Source organism: Tachyglossus aculeatus, chromosome 9, assembly GCF_015852505.1.
Source record: "Tachyglossus aculeatus isolate mTacAcu1 chromosome 9, mTacAcu1.pri, whole genome shotgun sequence".
Lineage (NCBI taxonomy): Eukaryota > Metazoa > Chordata > Mammalia > Monotremata > Tachyglossidae > Tachyglossus > Tachyglossus aculeatus.
Window position 1 is genome coordinate 55,053,775 of NC_052074.1, and position 22,519 is coordinate 55,076,293.

Below are 22,519 nucleotides of genomic sequence, written 5' to 3' on the forward strand. Positions count from 1 at the left end.
TTAATAAGAAGCACACATTACCAGAAAAAAGATGGCATTTGTTAAGCGCTTACTGTGTGCCAGGCACTGTACTAAGCGCTGGGGTGGAGACAAGCAAATCGAGTTAGACAAAGTCCCTGTCCCAAGTGGGGCTCACAGTCCCAATTCCCATTTTACAGATGAGGGAACTGGGGCCCAGAGAAATGAAGAGACTTGCCCAAGGTAACACAGCAGACAAGTGAACAGCCAGGCTTAGAAGCCATGATCTTTTGGCTCCCCAAAATCCAAAATGCACAGTGAAAATGCATGTTATGGAAAAGCAGTAGGCCCAAGAATGAAAATGGGAGTGGCCCAAATGAGTCACAAAATATGAAGTCACAGGAATTCATAGAACAAACATGTCTGGTATACATGAGTTAATGGAGAAATTTTCACATTTAAACACAATTGAGCCATCTCTCAGTGGACACTTGCAATCACACAACTCTGTACCTTAGGAATAATTTCCACATTTTACAATGAAACCACAGGATGTACACAAGAAAGCTTCTAAACTGCCAACCCCATAACTCTAAGCTGGAAGGGTAGGAAGTTCACTGTCAGAATAACACTGAGCCATGGAACAAGGTTTCTGACGTGTACTTTTTCTTGACTTCAGTGTACTTCAATGACCTGGTGATAACCGGGCACCTAAAAGGCATCGAGCTAACAATGGATAATGAATTTCTAAAAGCCCAAGTTTATTTAAACAATAGTGGCTTCCAACAAAGTACCAATAATGTCAAGCACCATTCGGGCAGGGAACGTGTCTGTTTATTATTATATTGTACTCTCCCAAGTACTTAGTACAGTGCTTGGCACGCAGTAAGTGCTCATTAAATATGACTGAATGAATTAATTAATTTTCCAAACTGGTTCACAGACAACTTGCAGCTAAGCAAAAAGCAGACGCCATCCTTCCTTATCTTCTTTGCTTGGAGTCCTATGTGGGTTGGCCACCTGCCCCGGTCCCTCGTAGCCCAGACTGACCCTGGAATTGCCACAAATGGGTCTGGCCTCAGTATAAGTTAGAACAGAAAGGGTCACATTTGGGGTGGGGGCAATGTTATGCAACACTAGGTACATTCGCATAGACCCCCATGCTATATGTCTGTAAGGGTTGAGAGGGGGAAAGGAAAAACTCAATAGCTCAAGTTCCAGGCACCACACCAAGGACTCCCCAGCACTCAACTGCCCTAAAATCTTAGCGACTGTGGAAGTCTTGGAAGGGAATCTGGCCTGAACCCAACCAGTTCTACATATTATCAGGTCTGGATCACAGATTTGGAAGCCTGTCTGGAGTCATGTTGGGCAAGCAGCATGGCGGACTGGATAAAGCAGAAGCCTAGGCGTCAGAAGGTCATGGGTTCTAATCCCAGCTCCGCCAATTGTCTGCTGTGTGACCTTGGGCAAGTCACTTCATTTCTCTGGGCCTCAGTTACTGCATCTGTAAAATGGGGATCGAGACTGGGGGTCCCACATAGGGCAATCCAATTTGCCTGTATCCACCCCAGCACTCACTAAAGTGCCTGGCACACACTAAGCACTTAAATATCATTATTATTATTATTATTCATTCTCCTCCTCTCCATTCTTCTTAAGGACCCAAATGAAACTCGCTTTAAATCCAAATCGAGCAAATCGCTGATTCCCAAGCAAATCAAATAACTGGCTGAGTCTATTTAACTAAAATGAAATGGAGGACTGAGCAATTGTCCATTGCAGCCATGGCCTAATGGAAAGAGTACCAGCCTGGGAATCAAAGGACCTGGGATCTAATCCTAGCTCTGCCACCTGCCTGCCGAGTGACCTTGGGTAAGTCACTTGATTTCTCTATGCCTTAGTTTCCTGAACTGGTAAAATGGGGATTCAAAAATCGTTCTCTCTCCTACTTAGACTGTGAGAACCATGCGGGACAGGGCCTGTGTCTGAGCTGATTGACCCACAGCTTAGAATAGTGGTGACAATATAGTGAGCACTTGACAAATACCATAATTATTTTTATTACTGCTTCAACTACATCACACAACAGATCACTCAGTTCCAAAAATTATACTTTGGGGCCTGAATAATCTGGATAAAATGCCTTCATGTAACAAATCAAACAGATTACTAAATCCTCCACTTGGACAGCATGGCTCCAGCCACTATATAAATGCTACCTTCAACCAGATACCACAAGACTGCCTTCCTTCTTTCAGGCTACCTATGTGAGAAATTTTATAAAAGTTACCCTAACACCCCTATGCACCACTGCTTCCCAAAATCTAAACCGGAAAAATAAACAAGATTCCAGAACAGCTGCTTAAAATATTACGTTGGATATTAGAGTTAAATGTGAGAAACACAAAGTTTAAAAAAAGCCCCCCCAAAACCCAAAAATCAACTGTGAAAATCTCATGTGTCATCTTCAGGGTCTATTTGTAAAACTGAGAAAATAGGGTGACTTGGACTCAATACTCTGCTAGCTGTTTTGAGCTATTTGCAATATTTATCAAAAACTATGAATTAATTATGCAGGAAATAGTCCAAATGCACATTTTTTTACCATTATCTTTAGCTGGAAAAAAGATACAAGTATTATAAAATGCTTCAGAGCCTAGACAGCTTCATCTTAATCCTGTCTAATTTCAAGCATCATGTATGTTTTTCAATTAGTCCATTATAATGCAAAACAGCATATAATGGCTTAGACACTACCAATCTTCTCAGAAAAAGCCTGTCATCATAATCCGTTGGCTATATTTTTAATATAAGACCAAATACTATACAGTATATGTAGGGTATGAGTTTTTAGTGTTTTAGCCTATTTAATCTGACTCTGAATCCCTCTAAATGCATTTTAAAAATATTTGGGTTAAGCTCCATAATATTTTATTCTGGTTTTCTTTCTAGTGTCATTACCAAAATGGGCTTAAGTTGATTTACAAATCCACCTTAAATCTATGACAGTCAAATTCAGTAGACTTCACTTATTTGTGAGGTAAACTGTGAGTATCTCTACTGCCATAAATGTATTTGGGAATGAGGTATCTGAAAAGGGTGATCATTTGGGTGTCTTTTTTGTTAAGGAATTCCTTACCTCAACTTTATATAGACTATTGAGTTTCCTTGGTTAACTGGTACATTTTATCAGATTTTGTTTCCATCTGGTGGGAGTGTATATGAGTTTGTGTGTATATTAGAGCATTCTTCTTGCTTCAACACAGAGTTTCTATCTTAAAACATCAGGACATCTCAACTTGGATGTCCCACCAACACCGCAAACATGGCCAAAACAGAATTCCTCATCTTTCCACTCGCACCCTGTCCTCTCCATGTCTTTCCCATCACTACAGACAACACCACTAACCTCCCTGGCTCACCAATCCATAACCTTGGCATTATCCTCTACTCACTTCTCATTCAACCCATGTATTCCATCATCAGATCCTGTTGCCTGCCCTTCCCTCTCCAACCAAACAGTTACATCCTGCCTTGAATACTGCATCAGCATTCTCGCTGACCTCACTGCATCCTGTCTCTCCCCTCTCGGGTGCATACTTCACTATGTTGCCTGGATCATTTAAAAAAAAAAAAATCCAGTCCTCATCTCCCTCCCCTCCACTGACTGCCCATCCAGCTCCTCTTTAAAGCACTCAAATACCTCTCCCCACACACCTTCTGCCTTACCTCACTGACTTCCTACTATTATCCATTCTGCACACTTTGCTCTTCTAACACCAACCTACTCCCCGTACCTTCATCTCATCTATCTTGCTGCTGAACGCTTACTACATCCTCCCTCTGGCCAGAAATTCCCTCCTCCTCCATATATGACAGGCCACTGTCTTCCCATATTACTAACCTTACTAAAAATCAAATCCCCTCCAAAAGTCCCTCCCAAATTAAGCCCTCATTTCCTCTACTCCCTCTCCCTGTGTCATCCAAGCACTTGGATCTTAATCCTTTAGGTAGTTGAGATTAACCACACTCTTGACCCACAGCACCTATGTATATATCTATAATTTATTTTCTCCCGCTCTAGACTTTAAAGTCCTGGTGGGTAGGGAACATCTACCAACTCTACTGTACTCTACACTCCAAGTGCTTAATACAAAGCTCTGCACGCAGTAAGTGCTGAATAAATACCACTGATAGATTAAAACCAAGATGTGGATATTGTTAAACATTGGATTATCACTGGAGTCTAATTAACTGAGTTTAAATAAGGTTGATTTAGCATTACTAGTACATCAACTTTAACTTTGATGTTGGGTGTTCGTAGGCAATTTGTACAAGTTACAAATGCCTAAAGAAGTTATATTACTAGAGGAACACTTCCTGGCAAGTGAATCACAAAAATAAAAGAGCAAACAAAACCTGTAATTTCTGAAATTTTAAATCTTATTTTTACTCAAATTTAAAACATTTCAAATTGCTACCTAAATTGAATTTTAACCCATAATACCACAACTTAAAATGCACTCATGCACCTTGAAAGGAGTTTGTATTCTCCCACTACCTTCTGAATACCTTTGGCTTTCAAACACTTTGTTTCCCTTAACAAATGCAACTTTTTGAGATCAAACTGTTGGAATTTACAAAAACCAAGGCAAAACTAATTTCATTAATTTTAAAAATACTTTAAAAAGGTCACAGCCAAGGTCATTAGCCTTACAGATTGTTCAACCTTCAAATTTCCAACATTTTTTTATTAGTAGTAGTAGTTGTAGTAATAATACTATGGCGTCTGTTGGTAGTGTTTAGTACTAGAAGTACCAGTACGGTGTCTGTTTAGCACTTAACTACATTGTGAGCCACTGTTGGGTAGGAACTGTCTCTATATGTTGCCAACTTGTACTTCCCAAGCGCTTAGTACAGTGTTCTGCACACAGTAAGCGCTCAATAAATATGATTGATTGATTAACTACATCCAGCACTGTTCTAAATGCTGGGGTAGACACAAGTCAATCAGGTCAGACTGTCCCCTATGGGGCTCACAGTCTAAGTAGGAGGGAGAACTGGTATTAAATCCTCTATTTTACAGTTAAGGAAACTGAGGCACAGAAAAGTTAAATGACTTGCCCAAGGTCACAGAGCACAAAACTAGCAGAACCAGAATTAGCACCCAGGTCCCCTGACACCCATGCTCCTTCTCTTTCCATTAAGCCATACTTCTTCTCTAGAATTTTGGAATCATCTTTCCCAAATCCTGCCAAGTGTCTCTTGCTTCAATCTACAAGTCTTCTGGGACTTAGTATGAATAAAAGAATGATGCTATTCACAGCAAATGCATGTGCTGTTTTATTCTGCTGCAGGTTTGCTTAAAATAGTGTTGATTCTAAACAAGTCCTGTGTGGTCAAGAAAGATCTACTGCTGAACTACTTGAGGATGAAAAGATTCCATGAAAACCTGACATGTATCCCTTTAAGAGAACAAACATGACCTATGAAGGCATGTTTCAAAAGTATTAGAAGTGAGATTCTGTGGGGAAAAAAAAGCCAGAAATAAATTATTTCTTTTACTATTCCTCCCACATCTTGGGGCATGTCTAAAAGTAAAACAAGTGAGGAAGGTTCTTGTTCATGAAAGTGGTAAGCGGAACTCAAAGATGCACTGTGGTGTCCTGACACAGCTGAAAATAAGAGGCCATTCCTGAAATTCAGATCCTGAATAAGGCTTGTGACTTGCACAAGTGCCAGCTAAAACCACGTAATATAAATATGTTTACCTGTAGGAATATATTCCTTAACTCATGAGAATCCCCGCGCTTGGTTATCTGCACCTGGAAAGAAAAAAAAAAAAGGCAAGTTAATGCTTGACTAGGAACCCTTCTACAATCTACCGCTGATAAGAAGGGGCCAAATCCTCATAATCAATCCCTTTATCTCCTTTACGAGAGTGTTTATCTTAAATTAAAAGCAAAATACGCATCACCTGCTGATAACCACCGACACACTTCACCTACGGGGCCTAGGCGGCAGAAAGACATGATGCAGGATGAAAAGCCTAGGAGACGGCAGGTGTCTGTAACCGACCGGGCAGTGCCCCCGGTCCTGAGAGGGTCAGCAAAGCTCACCCCCAGCCTGCCAGTCGCAGAAACCACCTACCCCATTCCCCACCCGGAGACCGGGGGAATCAATCAATCGTATTTATTGAGCGCTTACTGTGTGCAGAGCACTGTACTAAGCGCTTGGGAAGTACAACATATAGAGACAGGTGACCACCAAGGAAATTAGAGACACCCAGGTCATTCCGATGGCCTAGCCGCCTCTTTTCGGCGATCTGTCGGGGTTGGACCTGATCAACGAAATTTGAGTCCCCTTCCGCCTGGCCCTTTCAAGGCTTTTTACAGTGTATCCGCTAGCGGAATGCCAACTGCAACAAAATGCATTGTTCCCCTGCCCCTGGCTCCAGTGCAGCCCTCGTCCCCCCCTCACCGCGCCCCTCAATGCCCAAGCCCCCGAAGCTCCCCCGCTGCTTGGCTGCACCCCCAGGCCTGGGGTTTGTGGCCGGTGACACCCCCCGAGGCCCGAGCAGCCCCCCGGATTCCCTGCGGCCCTGCCTCCTCCCCCCTCCAGGGCATCTCCTCCTCCCCGCCCCCCGCGGGGGACCCAAGGCCAACACGCATTATCTGCTGCAGAGTAACAAAATAATTATTATTTTAAAAATGCAGCTCCTTAATGCCTCTTGTGCAATAAGCGACAGCGGATAGTTGGAGTCACCTTGACCGCCATGCTGGGCGCGGGAGCGAGCGAGAGAGCAAGTGGAGAGCTGTCAGCGTGCACGCGCGCGCGCGCCCGCCGGCAGCGCGCCCATGAAAAGAGGAGGTGCCTCCTTTCTTAAAGGCCCCCGCGGCTAGGCCCCGGTGGCCACTCACTTCATCATCATCATCATCATCATCAATCGTATTTATTGAGCGCTTACTATGTGCAGAGCACTGTACTAAGCGCTTGGGAAGTACAAGTCGGCAACATATAGAGACAGTCCCTACCCAACAGCGGGCTCACAGTCTAAAAGGGGGAGACAGAGAACAAAACCAAACACACTAACAAAATAAAATAAATGGAATAGATCTGTACAAGTAAAATAAATAGAGTAATAAATACGTACAAACATAGATACAGGTGCTGCGGGGAAGGGAAGGAGGTAAGATGGGGGGGATGGAGAGGGGGACGAGGGGGAGATATATGTTGCCAACTTGTGCTTCCCGAGCGTGTAGTACAGTGCTCTCCACACAGTAATCAATCAATCAATCGAATTTATTGAGTGCTTACTGTGTGCAGAGCACTGTACTAAGCGCTTGGGAAGCACAAGTTGGCAACATCTAGAGACGGTCCCTACCCAACAGCGGGCTCACAGTCTAAAAGGGGGAGACAGAGAACAAAACCATACTAACAAAATAAAATAAATAGAATAGATATGTACAAGTAAAATAAATAGAGTAATAAATCTGTACAAACATATATACAGGTGCTGTGGGGAAGGGAAGGAGGTAAGATGGGGGGATGGAGGGGGAGACGAGGGGGAGAGAGAGGAAGGGGCTCATCATCATCATCAATCGTATTTATTGAGCGCTTACTATGTGCAGAGCACTGTACTAAGCGCTTGGGAAGTACAAATTGGCAACATATAGAGACAGTCATCATAATCATCATCAATCGTATTTATTGAGCGCTTACTATGTGCAGAGCACTGTACTAAGCGCTTGGGAAGTACAAGTCGGCAACATATAGAGACAGTCCCTACCCAACAGTGGGCTCACAGTCTAAAAGGGGGAGACAGAGAACGAAACCAAACGTACTAACAAAATAAAATAAATAGAATAGATAGGTACAAGTAAAATAAATAGAGTAATAAATATGTACAAACATATATACGGGTGCTGTGGGGGAGGCAAGATGGGGGGGATGGAGAGGGGGGCGAGGGGGAGAGGAAGGCAGGGGCGCAGTCTGGGAAGGCCTCCTGGAGGAGGTGAGCTCTCAGCAGGGCCTTCAAAACGAAGAGGGCGGGACGGCCGCCATCCCTGCTCTTCACTTGGCCAGGTCGCCGGGGCCTCCACTCGCCCGGATCCCCCATGCCCCCCCTACCTTTCTGCGGACGTCGAGTGTTAGAGAACCGCTCCTCGGTGACCTTGGGCGAGCCACCTTCACGTCCCCGTCACTCCCGTTTCCTCATCTGTAAAGTGCGGATTAAACAGTTATCATCATCATCGATCGTATTTATTGAGCGCTTACTGTGTGCAGAGCACTGGACTGGGCGCTTGGGAAGTACAAATTGGCAACGTATGGAGACAGTCCCTACCCAACAGTGGGCTCACAGTCTAAAAGTCTATTTATTTTATTTTGTTAGTATGTTTGGTTTTGTTCTCTGTCTTCCCCTTTTAGACTGTGAGCCCACTGTTGGGTAGGGACTGTCTCTATATGTTGCCAATTTGTACTTCCCAAGCGCTTAGTCCAGTGCTCTGCACACAGTAAGCGCTCAATAAATACGATTGATGATGATGATGATGATAAAAGGGGGAGACAAAACCAAACATACTAACAAAGTAAAATGAATAGATATGTACAAGTAAAATAAATAAATAAATAAATAGAGTAATACACATGTCCAAACATATATACATACATACAGGTGCTGTGGGGAAAGGAAGGAGGTAAGATGGGGGGGATGGAGAGGGGGACGAGGGGGAGAGGAAGGAAGGGGCTCAGTCTGGGAAGAAATAGTTCTTCTTCTTTGAGCCCCTGTGCGGGCCAGGGCCCGCTCAATCAATCAGTTAGTGGTATTTATTGAGCACGAACTGGGCAGACTATGGCACTAAGCACTTGGGATAATAATGATAATGATTTGGGTATTAAGCACTTACTATGTGCAAAGCACAGTTCTAAGCGCTGGGGAGGATACAATAATAATAATAATAATGGCATTTGTTAAGCGATTACTATGTGCAAAGCATTGTTCTAAGGTGATAAATTTGTCCCACGGGGGGGGGGGGGGGGGGGGCTCACAATCTTAATCCTCATCTTAATCCAAGGCCCTACTGAGAGCTCATCTCCTCCAGGAGGCCTTCCCGGACTGAGCCCCTTCCTTCCTCTCCTCCTCATCCCCCTCTCCATCCCCCCAGCACCTGTATATATGTTTGTACATATTTATTACTCTATTTATTTATTTTACTTGTACCTATCTGTTCTCCTTATTTTATTTTGTTAGTATGTTTGGTTTTGTTCTCTGTCTCACCCTTCTAGACTGTGAGCCCACTGTTGGGTAGGGACTGTCTCTATATGTTGCCAGCCTGTACTTCCCAAGCGCTTAGTGCAGTGCTCTGCACACAGTAAGCGCTCAATAAATTTGATTGATTGATTGATTGATCTGACAGATGAGGGAACTGAAGCACAGAGAAGTTAAGTGACTTGCCCAAAGTCATACAGCTGACAAGTGGCGGAGCAGGGATTTGAACCCATGACCTCTGACTCCCAAGCCCACGGTCTTTCCACTGAGCCACACTGCTTCTCAAGGGCTTGGCGCATAGTAAATGTTTTACAAATAGTACACATTAGGAAGCAATTGTTTGCTTTTCTCTCCAACCATCCCTGGCCTTTCTCTTGTGATCTTTCTCTCTTCCCAGAAACTTTTTAGCCTGGGATTTAGGTTTCCCCGGTTTTCTTCCTACCTGTTTAACCTCTCTCATTCATTCAATCATATTTATTGAGCACTTACTGTGTGCAGTAACAATTGCCACAAAAATACAAATTGTCAACTCTATGGTGTTTCCAGTGACAATGTATGGATCTGAAAGCTGGACAGTGGGGAAAAAGAGGATAGAAAAAACATCGATTCTTTTAAAATGTGGTGTGGGGGAAGGTTTTTGCAAATACCATGGACTGCCCTAAAGATAGATAAATGGATTCTGGAGCAAATTAAACCAAAGCGGTCTTTGGAAGACCAAATGATGACTTAGCATATTTTGGGCAAATAATCAATACATTCTGTAAACTGTAGACTATAAACTCATTGTGGGCAGTGATCATGTCTACCAATTCTATTGTATTGTACTTTCTCAAGCACTTAGTACAGTGCTTCTACACATAAGCACTCAATAAATACCACTGATTCATTCAAGACCATCTCCCTCAATGACTCACCAGCACACTCAACTTAATTCACCCAAAACTAAATTCTTCCTCTTCCTTTCCCTCTCCATCCTTATAAGTTCCAGCCTAGAAAACCTTTTCACTATCTTCTGACTGGGTTACTGCAACAATCTCTTTACTAATCTCCCCACTCCCAGCCTCTCTCTTGTCTACATCTTTTTAAAAAAACAAATCAGAACACATCACTCTACACTAGAATATTTCCAGAAGTTTCCCATTGTTTCTTACATAAAACTTCAGTTCTTTGGCTTTAGCGCTATTCACCAGCTGGCTCCCTCTTACCTCTCTGTTTTCTTCTGTTTACTTCTCTGTTTCTCTCTGTTTCCTTCTACTACTACAGCCCAGCTCGTGCCCCTTATTCCTATTCATTCAGCTGTTAGAGAGCAAGGATGCTTTAAAATACTTTCAAAACAGCTGGCAGGATTGTAGGGAAGGGGCCCATGAACTATAAAATCATGGTTTGAATGAGTTGGGTTATGCCTATACTTCCCAGAAGCTATTAGACATTTTGAAAGGAAGCTGGTTCCTCTGCCAATAAGTGGGAAAACTCCAACCCTTTAGGCATGGACCAAGTTCTCCTAGGGACAGTTAAGGTCTAGTGGAAACAGCACAAGCCTAGGAGTCAGAGGACTTGGGTTCTAACCCCGGCTTTTCCAATTGCCTGCTGGGTGACCTCACACAAGTTGCTAGACTTCTCAAGGCCTCAGTTACCTCATCTGTAAAATGGGGATTGAATAATTGTTCTCTCTCCTACTTGGACTGTGAGCCCCATGTAGCACAAGGACTATGTCCCACCTGATTGACTTGAATCTACCCCAGCACTTAGAACAGTATTTGACACATATCAAGTGCTAAACACATACCATAATTATTATTATTTGAAGTTTGCTGTGCTAGGTGCTTAGAGAGCTCCTTTGGTTGAGACTATGCCATAATAAGATTTCCATGTGGTAAAGTATTTTTCTTGACTTAAACTATACCGGGGGTAAAAAGGATTCCATGGACAATTAATTAGGGGTAATTCTGAGGCTAAACCCTTTTGTCCAACCACATCCTCAAGCAAAGACTGCAGGCGGCTATATGGCGACTCACCTGGTGGTTGCTTCCCAGCAATTAGATCCTCATTGGCCCTTGTAATTTTGAAAACTCAGGGCTTTAAATATTCCCTTGTAAACCTATACCGTGATATTTTCTTGTTGCTTGGACAAGTATCTTTTTGGTGGCACCCAACAACACCCAGTAGTAAAGAATAAATTACACTGCCATTACTTGGAGAAGCCGATAAGAAATGCAAACATTTCCAAAGAATTGCCAGTTCTTGTTTGCTCAGGTACAATGAACCTTGAATTGGTGCTGTGATATAATATGTACACTTTTCCTTTACCAATTACAGATTTTCTATACCCTATACCATTTTGACAACCAGACTGTACCATTTTGAGTAACCAGTAAGGCTGCCGCCTGCCACAGCCTTACAAATTACCTGGGCTCTCGCTTGCCATCCTTGGAGCTCCCTTGGGAAGATCAGATGGATGTGCAGAGACCAAAAGCCTCTCCTGTCCAAATTACCTGGGCTCTCGCTTGCCATCCTTGGAGCTCCCTTGGGAAGATCAGATGGATATGCAGAGACCAAAAACCTCTCCTGTCCAGTCTCACATTATGCTTCACACCACTGAGATCCAGTACTAGTCCTCCATAATTATCTTCTGATTTATTGCCATTTTTGCTCTCAACTGAAAAATAAGAGCAATTTCTGAAGAGGTTAGGGAAAGTTAAATGAACAAGTTACTTATTTAACAGTGACGTTACTATACCCTTTTTACAGTAATTGAACACAGTGTTCTGCACATAGTAAGTGATCAATAAATACAATACCCCCTCTCCATCCCCCCCGTCTTACCTCCTTCCCTTCCCCACAGCACCTGTATATATGTATATATGTTTGTACATATTTATTACTCTATTTTATTTGTACATATCTATTCTATTTTGTTAATATGTTTGGTTTTGTTCTCTGTCTCCCCCTTCTAGACTGTGAGCCCACTGTTGGGTAGGGACTGTCTCTATATGTTGTCAACTTGTACTTCCCAAGTGCTTAGTACAGTGCTCTGCACACAGTAAGCGCTCAATAAATACGATTGATTGATTGATTGATAATTTGTTCTAAAAATAACATTATTAAAGATGGGTAAAACTGATTTTTATACAATGTATATACTTTATTTGTCATGTTATGTTTATTATGTTTAGTATAGGCTACACATACTTATTTTTACTTTGTCTCAAAATCTATCAATCTATAGAGCACCTAAGTGCAAAGTACTGTGGAGAGACCATTAAAAGCAAGACACATTCTTGGAAACAACTTATGATACTATGTATGAAGATATTTACATCAGTATATATATATGTTCTTCCATGCTGAAACAAGCTTATTAATTTGTTTCAGAGTAGAGTTATTACTGGTATTACTAGTAGGGTGACCTAAGATGTGAAAGTCATGGTTGAATCCTCTGGTCTTGATCCCCATTAAACATTTAATAAAAAATTAGGTACTGAACCATGTAACATGAAAATGATGTAAAATTGGTATTTTTTAAATGATTATACCTCTTGCAAACTATACACACTGCAGTTCCTAGCTGGCATAAAAATTATTTAAATATATTAAGCTGAATTTAATTAGAATGCAACCTAACTGAATGTGGTGTTTCTTAATTTCCTGAACTGGAAATGTAATAATCAGAGCATTTGAGATGTTTGGAGTGAGTTCATATAGAATTAAATTTACAAAATATTATTTTGCTCTTACAAATAGAGGCATCATTCTTTACCCAGATTATCAACATGAGGGAGGCAGAAACAAGCTCTCTAATTTAAACTAAACAATTAAATCTGAAACCAAAATTTGGAGAGCATTCTTAAACTCCCCATGAATGGAGCTGCTTCTGGGATTCCCTGCACAAGATTCTCTGTTGCCTTTACCCAAAGGAATAATTGAAAGCTCAAGATCTAGGGCTGAAGATAATTTGAAAGTCTATTTTGAATAGAAAAGCAAAAAATCTCTAGCAAATGAAAGAGAAACCACATTTTTAAAAGACAGATTTTTCTCTATGGTAACTTCCACCTCTGCTTCTACCCAGGTATTTCTGTCAGTGGCTATGGCTGTACCTACAGTAATGAGAAGCAGTGGTGGTGGGGACTTGATGAGTTGCCCTCATCATCTCCCTCTTCTCTCTATCCTTTCTTTTCTTTCTTGTCTCCTCCTCTCCTTCCCCTTCTTCGTTTAAGGAGGGCATGGAAAGTGTTCAAACAAACTCTTAAAAAAGTACTTTGCCCTCATCTTTTCTCCTTTTTCCTATCTGACCAAAACCTCCTCTCTTCTAGTGCCTAATACATGAACACTTTAAGATGATAAAATAACTTGCCAAATTAATTCTGGCCTAGATTTTTAATCCTGCATTACCAGGAAGCAAGGTTTTTCCACCTTCCTTAAACAAGAAAAGCCGCCACAAGGACAATCCAGCTGATTTGCATGAATGAGGAACTGTAAAGCCAATTTAAGATTCAGCCACTAAGGAAAGTCAGATGTGAGAGAACCTAAATTTACTGTGGTAAGGAGGCAAGTGAGCATAGTATTTGCTTAGTGGTAGCAACTTATCCAGTGTTCAAGGCCTCCTCTTTAATCCAAGATAAGTAGAGCAGCCTGGTGTAAGGAGGCCTCGAACACTGGGTGGGCCAGTTTCTGCTATCAAGCAGATGTTCAGCTAACTTGCCTCCTTACCCCAGTTCTGACTAGCCAGAAGATGAGGCTGCTAGCCCAGGTAGGGAGACTTTCCCTGCACGAGTCCTGTGTGCAGCACAGGGTGAATCAATCAATCAATCGTATTTATTGAGCGCTTACTGTGTACTTGGGAAGTACAAGTTGGCAACATAGGGTGAAGCCATCAGAATGGATTAGTAGTACTGTGGCCACCTACTAGGGTGAAAAGCTGCTGGTTTGGGGTATGTCTCCACCATTCCAGACAGTGAAAGCTGCTGTGACTAACTGGATCTCTCCTTAGGGTTGGTCTGGTGGGTTTGGGCTGGGGAAGGGATTTGATGGGCCAGAAGTTGATGTACATCGAGAGTACCCGCACAGATCGTTTTGTTACCTTTCCCTTCTTTACCCGCATCACTGGTGATGATCATAGAGTCTCCTGTCATAAATGATGGATGAGCATTGCTCCAGTGACGAAGACCTTCGGACCGAGATCCTGTGTAAAGCAGTTGTTTACAGAGTTAGTGGTTTGCACAGCACTACTTGCACTCTCCTGTCCCTGCTAGTCCACGCTCTCCCTGAGGCCATGGGCGCAACAAGCAAGTAGGTGGGCAAGAGTGTAGCACACAGCATAGTGCATGCAAGAATTTTGTAGACAAAAAGCGTTTGCGGCCAAAGTGATGACAGCATGCTGCCATTGCTAAGCTGTAGGACCATAAAGTATCTGGCAGTTGTCACGATAGCCAACTGCATTAGCCAACTATTTTCAAGATTCATGCTGAGCTTGTGTACTGCACTGAGAAGCCCTAGATGTTTCTTCATTAAGAAACCTTAGTTATTAGCATAGCACTGGTAGGTAGTCCTCTATTTCTTGCTCTTTCACACCCCCTACCCAACACCAATGAAATGTGGGTCAGATTGTAGGAAGGCCCACATCACTATGGGAGAAGGATGCGGGAACAGGAACCAGCTTTGTAAAACTTCACATTAGGCTACCTCACACTGTAGCCCAGGACTATATGTGGGGATTGTGAGAAAGGACCTTAAATCATCACACTTTACCCCCAAATAGCTAGTGGCTAGTCACTGGAGAAAAAAGTTATTAAACTAGTAAATTGTGACTAGTGAATTGAAGAAAGGTGACTGTCTTCTGCCAAGAAGAAAGGAGATGCACAAAAAAGTCTCATTACTCATCACCACTATAATCCTCCCTACTCCAGACAGTCACAACCTTGGTGTCATGCTTGGCTTCTGTTATTTACTTGTCACATTTGGTCCAGTCTATGGAAGTTGTTCCTCTGTATCTTGGAACCCCTCTTTCCTCTCTAGTTTTATAACTGCTTCCCTGCTCCTTTTTTTTTGATATCATCATCATCATCAATCGTATTTATTGAGCGCTTACTATGTGCAGAGCACTGTACTAAGCGCTTGGGAAGTACAAATTGGCAACCTATGGAGACAGTCATCATCATCATCAATCGTATTTATTGAGCGCTTACTATGTGCAGAGCACTGTACTAAGCGCTTGGGAAGTACAAATTGGCAACATCTAGAGACAGTCCCTACCCAACAGTGGGCTCACAGTCTAGAAGGGGGAGACAGAGAACAAAACCAAACACACTAACAAAATAAAATAAAGAGAATAGATATGTACAAGATAAATAGAGTAATAAATATGTACAAACATATATACATATATACAGGTGCTGTGGGGAAGGGAAGGAGGTAAGATGGGGGGGATGGAGAAGGGGAAGAGGGGGAGAGGAAGGAAGGGGCTCAGTGTGGGAAGGCCTCCTGGAGGAGGTGAGCTCTCAGCAGGGCCTTCTAGACGAAGAGGGCGGGACGGCCCTGCCCTTCAGCTGAGGAGGCCCCGCCGCCATTATGGCCGCCCCCCCCCCGCCTCAGCCCAATTCGGCTCGCTCGTCGTTGGGCGGCGGGGCGGGCCGGAAGTGCGTCACGCGGGGGGCGCTCACTTCCGGCCGGGGCGCGCGCCGGTTGATTCGCTCCCCGCGGCCGCCTCAGCCGCCGTTCGGAAATGGCGGGTAAGTTCCCGGGAAAAGTTCGATCAACCGATCGATCGATCGATCGTATTTATGGAGCGCTGACTGTGTGCAGAGCACTGTGCTAGGCGCTTGGGGAGTACAAGTCGGCAACATATGGAGACGGTCCCTACCCCACAGTGGGCTCACAGTCTAGAAGGGGGGGGGGGAGTTGAGCGGGGGTCGGATCCTGAGGCGACGCGATAGCGCGCTGGGACAGCGCTGCCCGCCGCCTCCGCTCCTCCTCGCGCCATTAATAATAATAATAATAATAATTATAATAATAATAGCATTTGTTAAGCGCTTACTATGTGCAAAACACTGTTCTAAGCGCTGGGGAGGTTACAAGGTGATCAGGTTGTCCCACCTGGGGCTCCCAGCCTTCATCCCCATTTTCCAGCTGAGGGAACTGAGGCCCAGAGAAGGGAAGTGACTTGCCCAAGGTCACCCAGCAGACAGGTGGCGGAGCCGGGATTCGAACCCACGACCTCTGACTCCAGAGCCCGGGCTCTTTGCCACTGAGCCACGCTGCTTCTCTATTGCGCTTACTAAATATAATAATAATAATAATGTTGGTATTTGTTAAGCGCTTACTATGTGCCAAGCACTGTTCTAAGCGCTGGGGAGGTTGCAAGGTGATCAGGCTGTCCCATGGTGGGGGGGCTCACAGTCTTATCCCCATTTTACGGATGTGGTAATTGAGGCACAGAGAAGTTGCCCAGTAATGATAATAGTAATAATAATGTTGGTCTTTGTTAAGCGCTTACTAAATAGTAATAATGTTGGCATTTGTTAAGCGCTTACTATGTGCAAAGCACTGTTCTAAGCGCTGGGGGGAAAACAGAGTGATCAGGTTGTCCCCACGGGGGGCTCCCAACCTTTATCCCCATTTTCCAGCTGAGGGAACTGAGGCCCAGAGAAGTGAAGTGACTTGCCCAAGGTCACCCAGCAGACAGGTGGCGGAGCCGGGATTCGAACCCACGACCTCTGACTCCAGAGCCCGGGCTCTTTGCCACTGAGCCACGCTGCTTCTCTATTGCGCTTACTAAATATAATAATAATAATAATGTTGGTATTTGTTAAGCGCTTACTATGTGCCAAGCACTGTTCTAAGCGCTGGGGAGGTTGCAAGGTGATCAGGCTGTCCCATGGAGGGGGGGGGCTCACAGTCTTAATCCCCATTTTACAGATGAGGTAACTGAGGCACAGAGAAGTTGCCCAATAATGATAATAGTAATAATAACAATGTTGGTATTTGCTAAGCGCTTACTATGTGCAAAGCACTGTTCTAAGCGCTGGGGAGGTTGCAAGGTGATCAGGTTGTCCCAAGGGGGGTGGGGGGCTCACAGTCTTAATCCCCATTTTACAGATGAGGTAACTGAGGCACAGAGAAGTTGCCCAATAATAATGTTGGTATTAAGCGCTTACTATGTGCAAAGCACTGTTCTAAGCGCTGGGGAGGTTGCAAGGTGATCAGGCTGTCCCATGGTGGGGGGGCTCACAGTCTTAATCCTCATTTTACGGATGAGGTAACTGAGGCACAGAGAAGTTGCCCAATAGTAATAATAATGTTGGTATTTGTTAAGCGCTTACTAAATAGTAATAATAATAATGTTGGTATTTGTTAAGCGCTTACTATGTGCAAAGCACTGTTCTAAGCGCTGGGGAGGTTGCAAGGTGATAAGGCTGTCCCATGGGGGGGGGCCCACAGTCTTAATCCCCATTTTACAGATGAGGTAACTGAGGCACAGAGAAGTTGCCCAATAATAATAATAATGTTGGTATTTGTTAAGCGCTTACTAAATAGTAATAATAATAATAATAATGTTGGTATTTGTTAAGCGCTTACTATGTGCAAAGCACTGTTCTAAGCGCTGGGGAGGTTGCAAGGTGATCAGGTTGTCCCATGGGAGGGGGGCTCACAGTCTTAATCCCCATTTTACGGATGAGGGAACTGAGGCACAGAGAAGTTGCCCAATAATAATAATAATGTTGGTATTTGTTAAGCGCTTACTAAATAGTAATAATAATAATAATAATGTTGGTATTTGTTAAGCGCTTACTATGTGCAAAGCACTGTTCTAAGCGCTGGGGAGGTTGCAAGGTGATCAGGCTGTCCCATGGTGGGGGGGCTCACAGTCTTAATCCTCATTTTACGGATGAGGTAACTGAGGCACAGAGAAGTTGCCCAATAATAATAATAATGTTGGTATTTGTTAAGCGCTTACTAAATAGTAATAATAATAATAATAATGTTGGTATTTGTTAAGCGCTTACTATGTGCAAAGCACTGTTCTAAGCGCTGGGGAGGTTGCAAGGTGATCAGGTTGTCCCATGGAGGGGGGGGCTCACAGTCTTAACCCTCATTTTACGGATGAGGTAACTGAGGCACAGAGAAGTTGCCCAATAATAATAATGTTGGTATTTGTTAAGCGCTTACTATGTGCAAAGCACTGTTCTAAGCGCTGGGGAGGTTGCAAGGTGATCAGGTTGTCCCATGGGGGGGGGGGCGCTCACAGTCTTAATCCCCATTTTACAGATGAGGGAACTGAGGCACAGAGAAGTTGCCCAATAATAATAATAATGTTGGTATTTGTTAAGCGCTTACTAAATAGTAATAATAATAATAATAATGTTGGTATTTGTTAAGCGCTTACTATGTGCAAAGCACTGTTCTAAGCGCTGGGGAGGTTGCAAGGTGATCAGGCTGTCCCATGGTGGGGGGGCTCACAGTCTTAATCCTCATTTTACGGATGAGGTAACTGAGGCACAGAGAAGTTGCCCAATAATAATGTTGGTATTTGTTAAGCGCTTACTATGTGCAAAGCACTGTTCTAAGCGCTGGGGAGGTTGCAAGGTGATTAGGTTGTCCCATGGAGGGGGGGCTCACAGTCTTAATCCCCATTTTACGGATGTGGTAATTGAGGCACAGAGAAGTTGCCCAATAATGATAATAGTAATAATACTGTTGGTCTTTGTTAAGTGCTTACTAAATAGTAATAATGTTGGTATTTGTTAAGCGCATACTATGTGCAAAGCACTGTTCTAAGCGCTGGGGGGGGATACAGAGTGATCAGGTTGTCCCCACGTGGGGCTCACCGTCTTCATCCCCATTTTCCAGCTGAGGGAACTGAGGCCCAGAGAAGGGAAGTGACTTGCCCCAAGTCACACCGCTGACAAGTGGCGGAGCCGGGATTCGAACCCATGACCGCTGACTCCAAAGCCCGGGCTCTTTCCACTGAGCCACGCTGCTTCCCTGCCCTGTTGGGCAGGGACCGTCTCCATATGTTGCCAAACTGCACTTCCCGAGCGCTTAGTACAGTGCTCTGCACACAGTAAGCGCTCAATAAATACGACTGAGTGAATGAGTGAGTGAGTGGAGTGGACAGAACTTGTGAAAAAGATCCGCCCGGCTCAGTGGCAAGAACCTCCTTCCCTTCCCCCCAGCACCTCCATATATGTATATATGTTTGTACATATTTATTACTCTATTTATTTTACTTGTACCTATTCCATTTATTTTATTTTGTTAGTATGTTTGGTTTTGTTCTCTGTCTCCCCCTTTTAGACTGTGAACCCACTGTTGGGTAGGGACCGTCTCTATATGTTGCCAACTTGTACTTCCCAAGCGCCTAGTACAGTGCTCTGCACAAAGTAAGCGCTCAGTAAATACGACCGAGTGAATGAATGAGTGTTGTGGACAGAACTTGTGAAAAAGATCCACCCGGCTCAGTGGCAAGAACCTCCTTCCCTTCCCCACAGCACCTGTATATATGTTTCTACGTATTTATTACTCTATTTATTTATTTATTTTACTTGTACATATCTATTCTATTTATTTTATTTTGTTAGTATGTTTGGTTTTGTTCTCTGTCTCCCCCTTTTAGACTGTGAACCCACTGTTGGGTAGGGACTGGCTCTATATGTTGCCAACTTGTACTTCCCAAGCGCTTAGTACAGTGCTCTGCACACAGTAAGCGCTCAATAAATACGATTGATTGAGTCAGAGGTCGTGGGTTCTAATCCTGACCCCGCCGCTTGTCAGATGGGTGACTTTGGGCAAGTCACTTTGCCGGGCCTCAGTTCCCTCTTCTGGAAAATGGGGATTAAGACTGTGAGCCCCGCGTGGGACAACCTGATTACCTTGCGTCTACCCTGGCGCCTAGAGCACTGCTTGGCACATAGTAAGTGCTTAACAAATACCGCCATTATTATCCCGAGCCTGGGAGTCGGGGGACATGGGTGCTAATCCCGCGTGACCTTGGACAAGTCCCTGTAATAATGATGGCATTTGTTAAGCGCTTCCTATGTGCAAAGCACTGTTCTAAGCGCTGGGGAGGTTACAAGGTGATCAGGTTGTCCCACAGGGGGCTCACAGTCTTAATCCCCATTTTACAGATGAGCTAACTGAGGCCCAGGGAAGTTAAGTGACTTGCCCAAAGTCACACAGCTGGCAACTGGCAGTGCCGGGGTTTGAACCCACGACCTCTGACTCCAAAGCCCGTGCTCTTTCCATTGAGCCACGCTGCTTCCCTGTACTTCTCTGGGCCTCAGTCACCTCATCTGTCAAATGGGGAGGAAGACTGGGAGCCCCATGTGGGCCAGCCCGCTTGCCTTGTATCTACCCCTGCGCTTAGAACAGCGCGTGGCACATTGTAAGCGCTTAACAAATACCATCATTACAGCGTGGCTTAGTGGAAAGAGGCCGGGCTTGGGAGTCAGAAGTCATGAGTTCTAATCCCGGCTCCGCCACTTATCAGCTGAGTGACTTTGGGCAAGTCACTTAACTTCCCTGTGCCTCAGTTACCTCATCTGTAAAATGGGGATTATGACCGTGAGCCCCACGTGGGATACCCTGATTACCTTGTGTCTATCCCAGTGCTTAGAACAGTGCTTGGCACATAGTAAGCGCTTAACAGATACTACTATTATTGTTATATGACATCGCCCCTTCCCGCCATCTGACTGCGCTGCCCACTAGTCCGCCCTGCCTCACTTCTTCCGCGGACTTTCCAGGCTTGTGAGAGACGAGGCACCTCCCCTACCTCTCGGAAGATCGCTCAGTTCAAGCAGTTCTGAGCGGATTTGTCCATTCCCAGATTCATCAATTCAGTCGTATTTAGTGAGCGCTTACAGTGTGCAAAGCACTGGACTAAGCGCTCGGGAAAGTACACTGCAGCAGTCGAGAGACAATCCCTGCCCGCAACGACCGAGCTGCCGGAGAGGCTTGCTGAAAGAAATGCGGGCTCCCACGGGCTGTTTTCTGGCTTCCTCTGGAAAAGGAACGGGGCAGTTGTTATACCAGGTGCTGTGTTTTATAGGGTAATCACAGGAAAAGAGACGTTTTTTCTGTCCACTTGCCGTTTATCTTCCCAAACGGGTGATTTGACATGGCACCAGCAAAGCAAAATAGGCGCAAGACACTGGGCAACGCAGCTGTCGGGCTTACACTGTGACGTCCCACTCTAGCCTGCCGACCAAATCAAACCCAGCGGGAAATTAAAAGCAACCCTATGTGCATGATGCAGACGAATTGCAGAACAAGTTGGACCGAGGTGATGAGCTCAAAGCTTGGAGGTGCTCCTATAAAACCTCGGAGAAAGTCACCAAAATTTCCTCTGCTTTAATCGTCTCATCCAAAAATCAGCGTATAAATAACCATCATGGTAAAGTAGAGTGAAATGCTTTAAGTACTTTGGAATAAAGGTGTTTTGCTAGCATTCCAAATGAGAAAAGGTTGTTTAGCTGATTTAGTGTCGTGTCTGATAAATTAGTTATATTTAGTAATTAAAATCAATATTTACTTCTAAGAATTGGATGTTTACTTTGAATTAATAAATAAGCCCTTTCATACCACAGATGCCAAATTCCATGTATATTTACAGAGTATATACCTCTTTGAAATTCTCATATTTGCAGTAATGTATGTATAATTATCTTTTGTTCTTGGAAAAGATGCCACTTACAATGGCATCTGTGGGTACTTGCGTGCCTAAAAAGGTCATTGCCAGACCCACACTCCCTGCCACGTTGTATCTTGTCTTATTTGATGTTAGAATCAAGTGGCAAGGACACAAAAGTGAAAACAGTATTAGACACAAAATATCCCATTACAGTGCCCTGCTGCTATATCATCAAAGAATCACTATGAGAATAGAGCTCTGTAAGGCAGTTTGGAACAGAAAGCGTATCCTGCATTTTCCATCAACATATTTCATTTTACTTTAGTGTTTGGCGGGAAGGTAATCCCGAAGTGCAATACTGTGTATGGTTTGGGGGTTCATAAAGTACTCCTATTAAAAGGCTATTACCTATATTGTGCAAAAGCTTCTTTGTCAAGACTTAGTTTCAGTAGTATTTGCATAGTACTTACTGCATGTAGAACACCTTTTAAGCACTTGGGAGTGTAAAAATTAGTAGACATGGTCCCTGTCTTCAAAGTTGTGAGACAAACTGAAATAATTTACAGAGAGAAGGAAGGGTGTAAGTGGCATGAAAGTGTTCAAATGGCAGTTAGAGAGGAAAAATTAATCAGGTTAAACTTCCTGGAGGAGATGTGATTTTAGGA

The 22,519-nt window shown here is 43.9% G+C and overlaps 2 protein-coding genes and 1 long non-coding RNA gene across 4 annotated transcripts in view; 1 reads left to right on the forward strand and 2 right to left on the reverse strand.

Annotated features, from left to right (window-relative positions):
• The window catches only part of SLC25A12 (solute carrier family 25 member 12), a 78,633-nt gene extending 71,851 nt beyond the window's left edge, over positions 1–6,782 (reverse strand). Inside the window, exons 1-2 of the mRNA XM_038751669.1 lie at positions 6,727–6,782; positions 5,733–5,786 (exon numbers count right to left, since the gene is read on the reverse strand). Of these exons, the coding sequence (XP_038607597.1) occupies positions 5,733–5,786; positions 6,727–6,738 (66 nt within the window). The 5' untranslated portion in view covers positions 6,739–6,782. The remainder of the gene's footprint in view (positions 1–5,732; positions 5,787–6,726) is intronic.
• A 1,361-nt stretch (positions 6,783–8,143) lies between these two features.
• Positions 8,144–14,405, reverse strand: LOC119932461. Its single transcript, XR_005452314.1, has 3 exons — positions 14,307–14,405; positions 11,636–11,885; positions 8,144–8,179 (listed from the first exon to the last, which is right to left on the reverse strand). It is a non-coding gene; the product is annotated as an uncharacterized LOC119932461 (long non-coding RNA).
• A 1,479-nt stretch (positions 14,406–15,884) lies between these two features.
• HAT1 (histone acetyltransferase 1) overlaps positions 15,885–22,519 on the forward strand; it is a 55,322-nt gene continuing 48,687 nt past the window's right edge. Inside the window, exon 1 of one of the 2 annotated variants that reach the window (XM_038751218.1) lies at positions 15,885–15,954. Coding sequence is in view for 1 of the 2 variants with exons in the window: in XM_038751217.1 (XP_038607145.1) it covers positions 15,948–15,954 (7 nt within the window). In the remaining variant the exon portion in view is untranslated. The remainder of the gene's footprint in view (positions 15,955–22,519) is intronic. The other variant, XM_038751217.1, reaches the window with a different exon arrangement.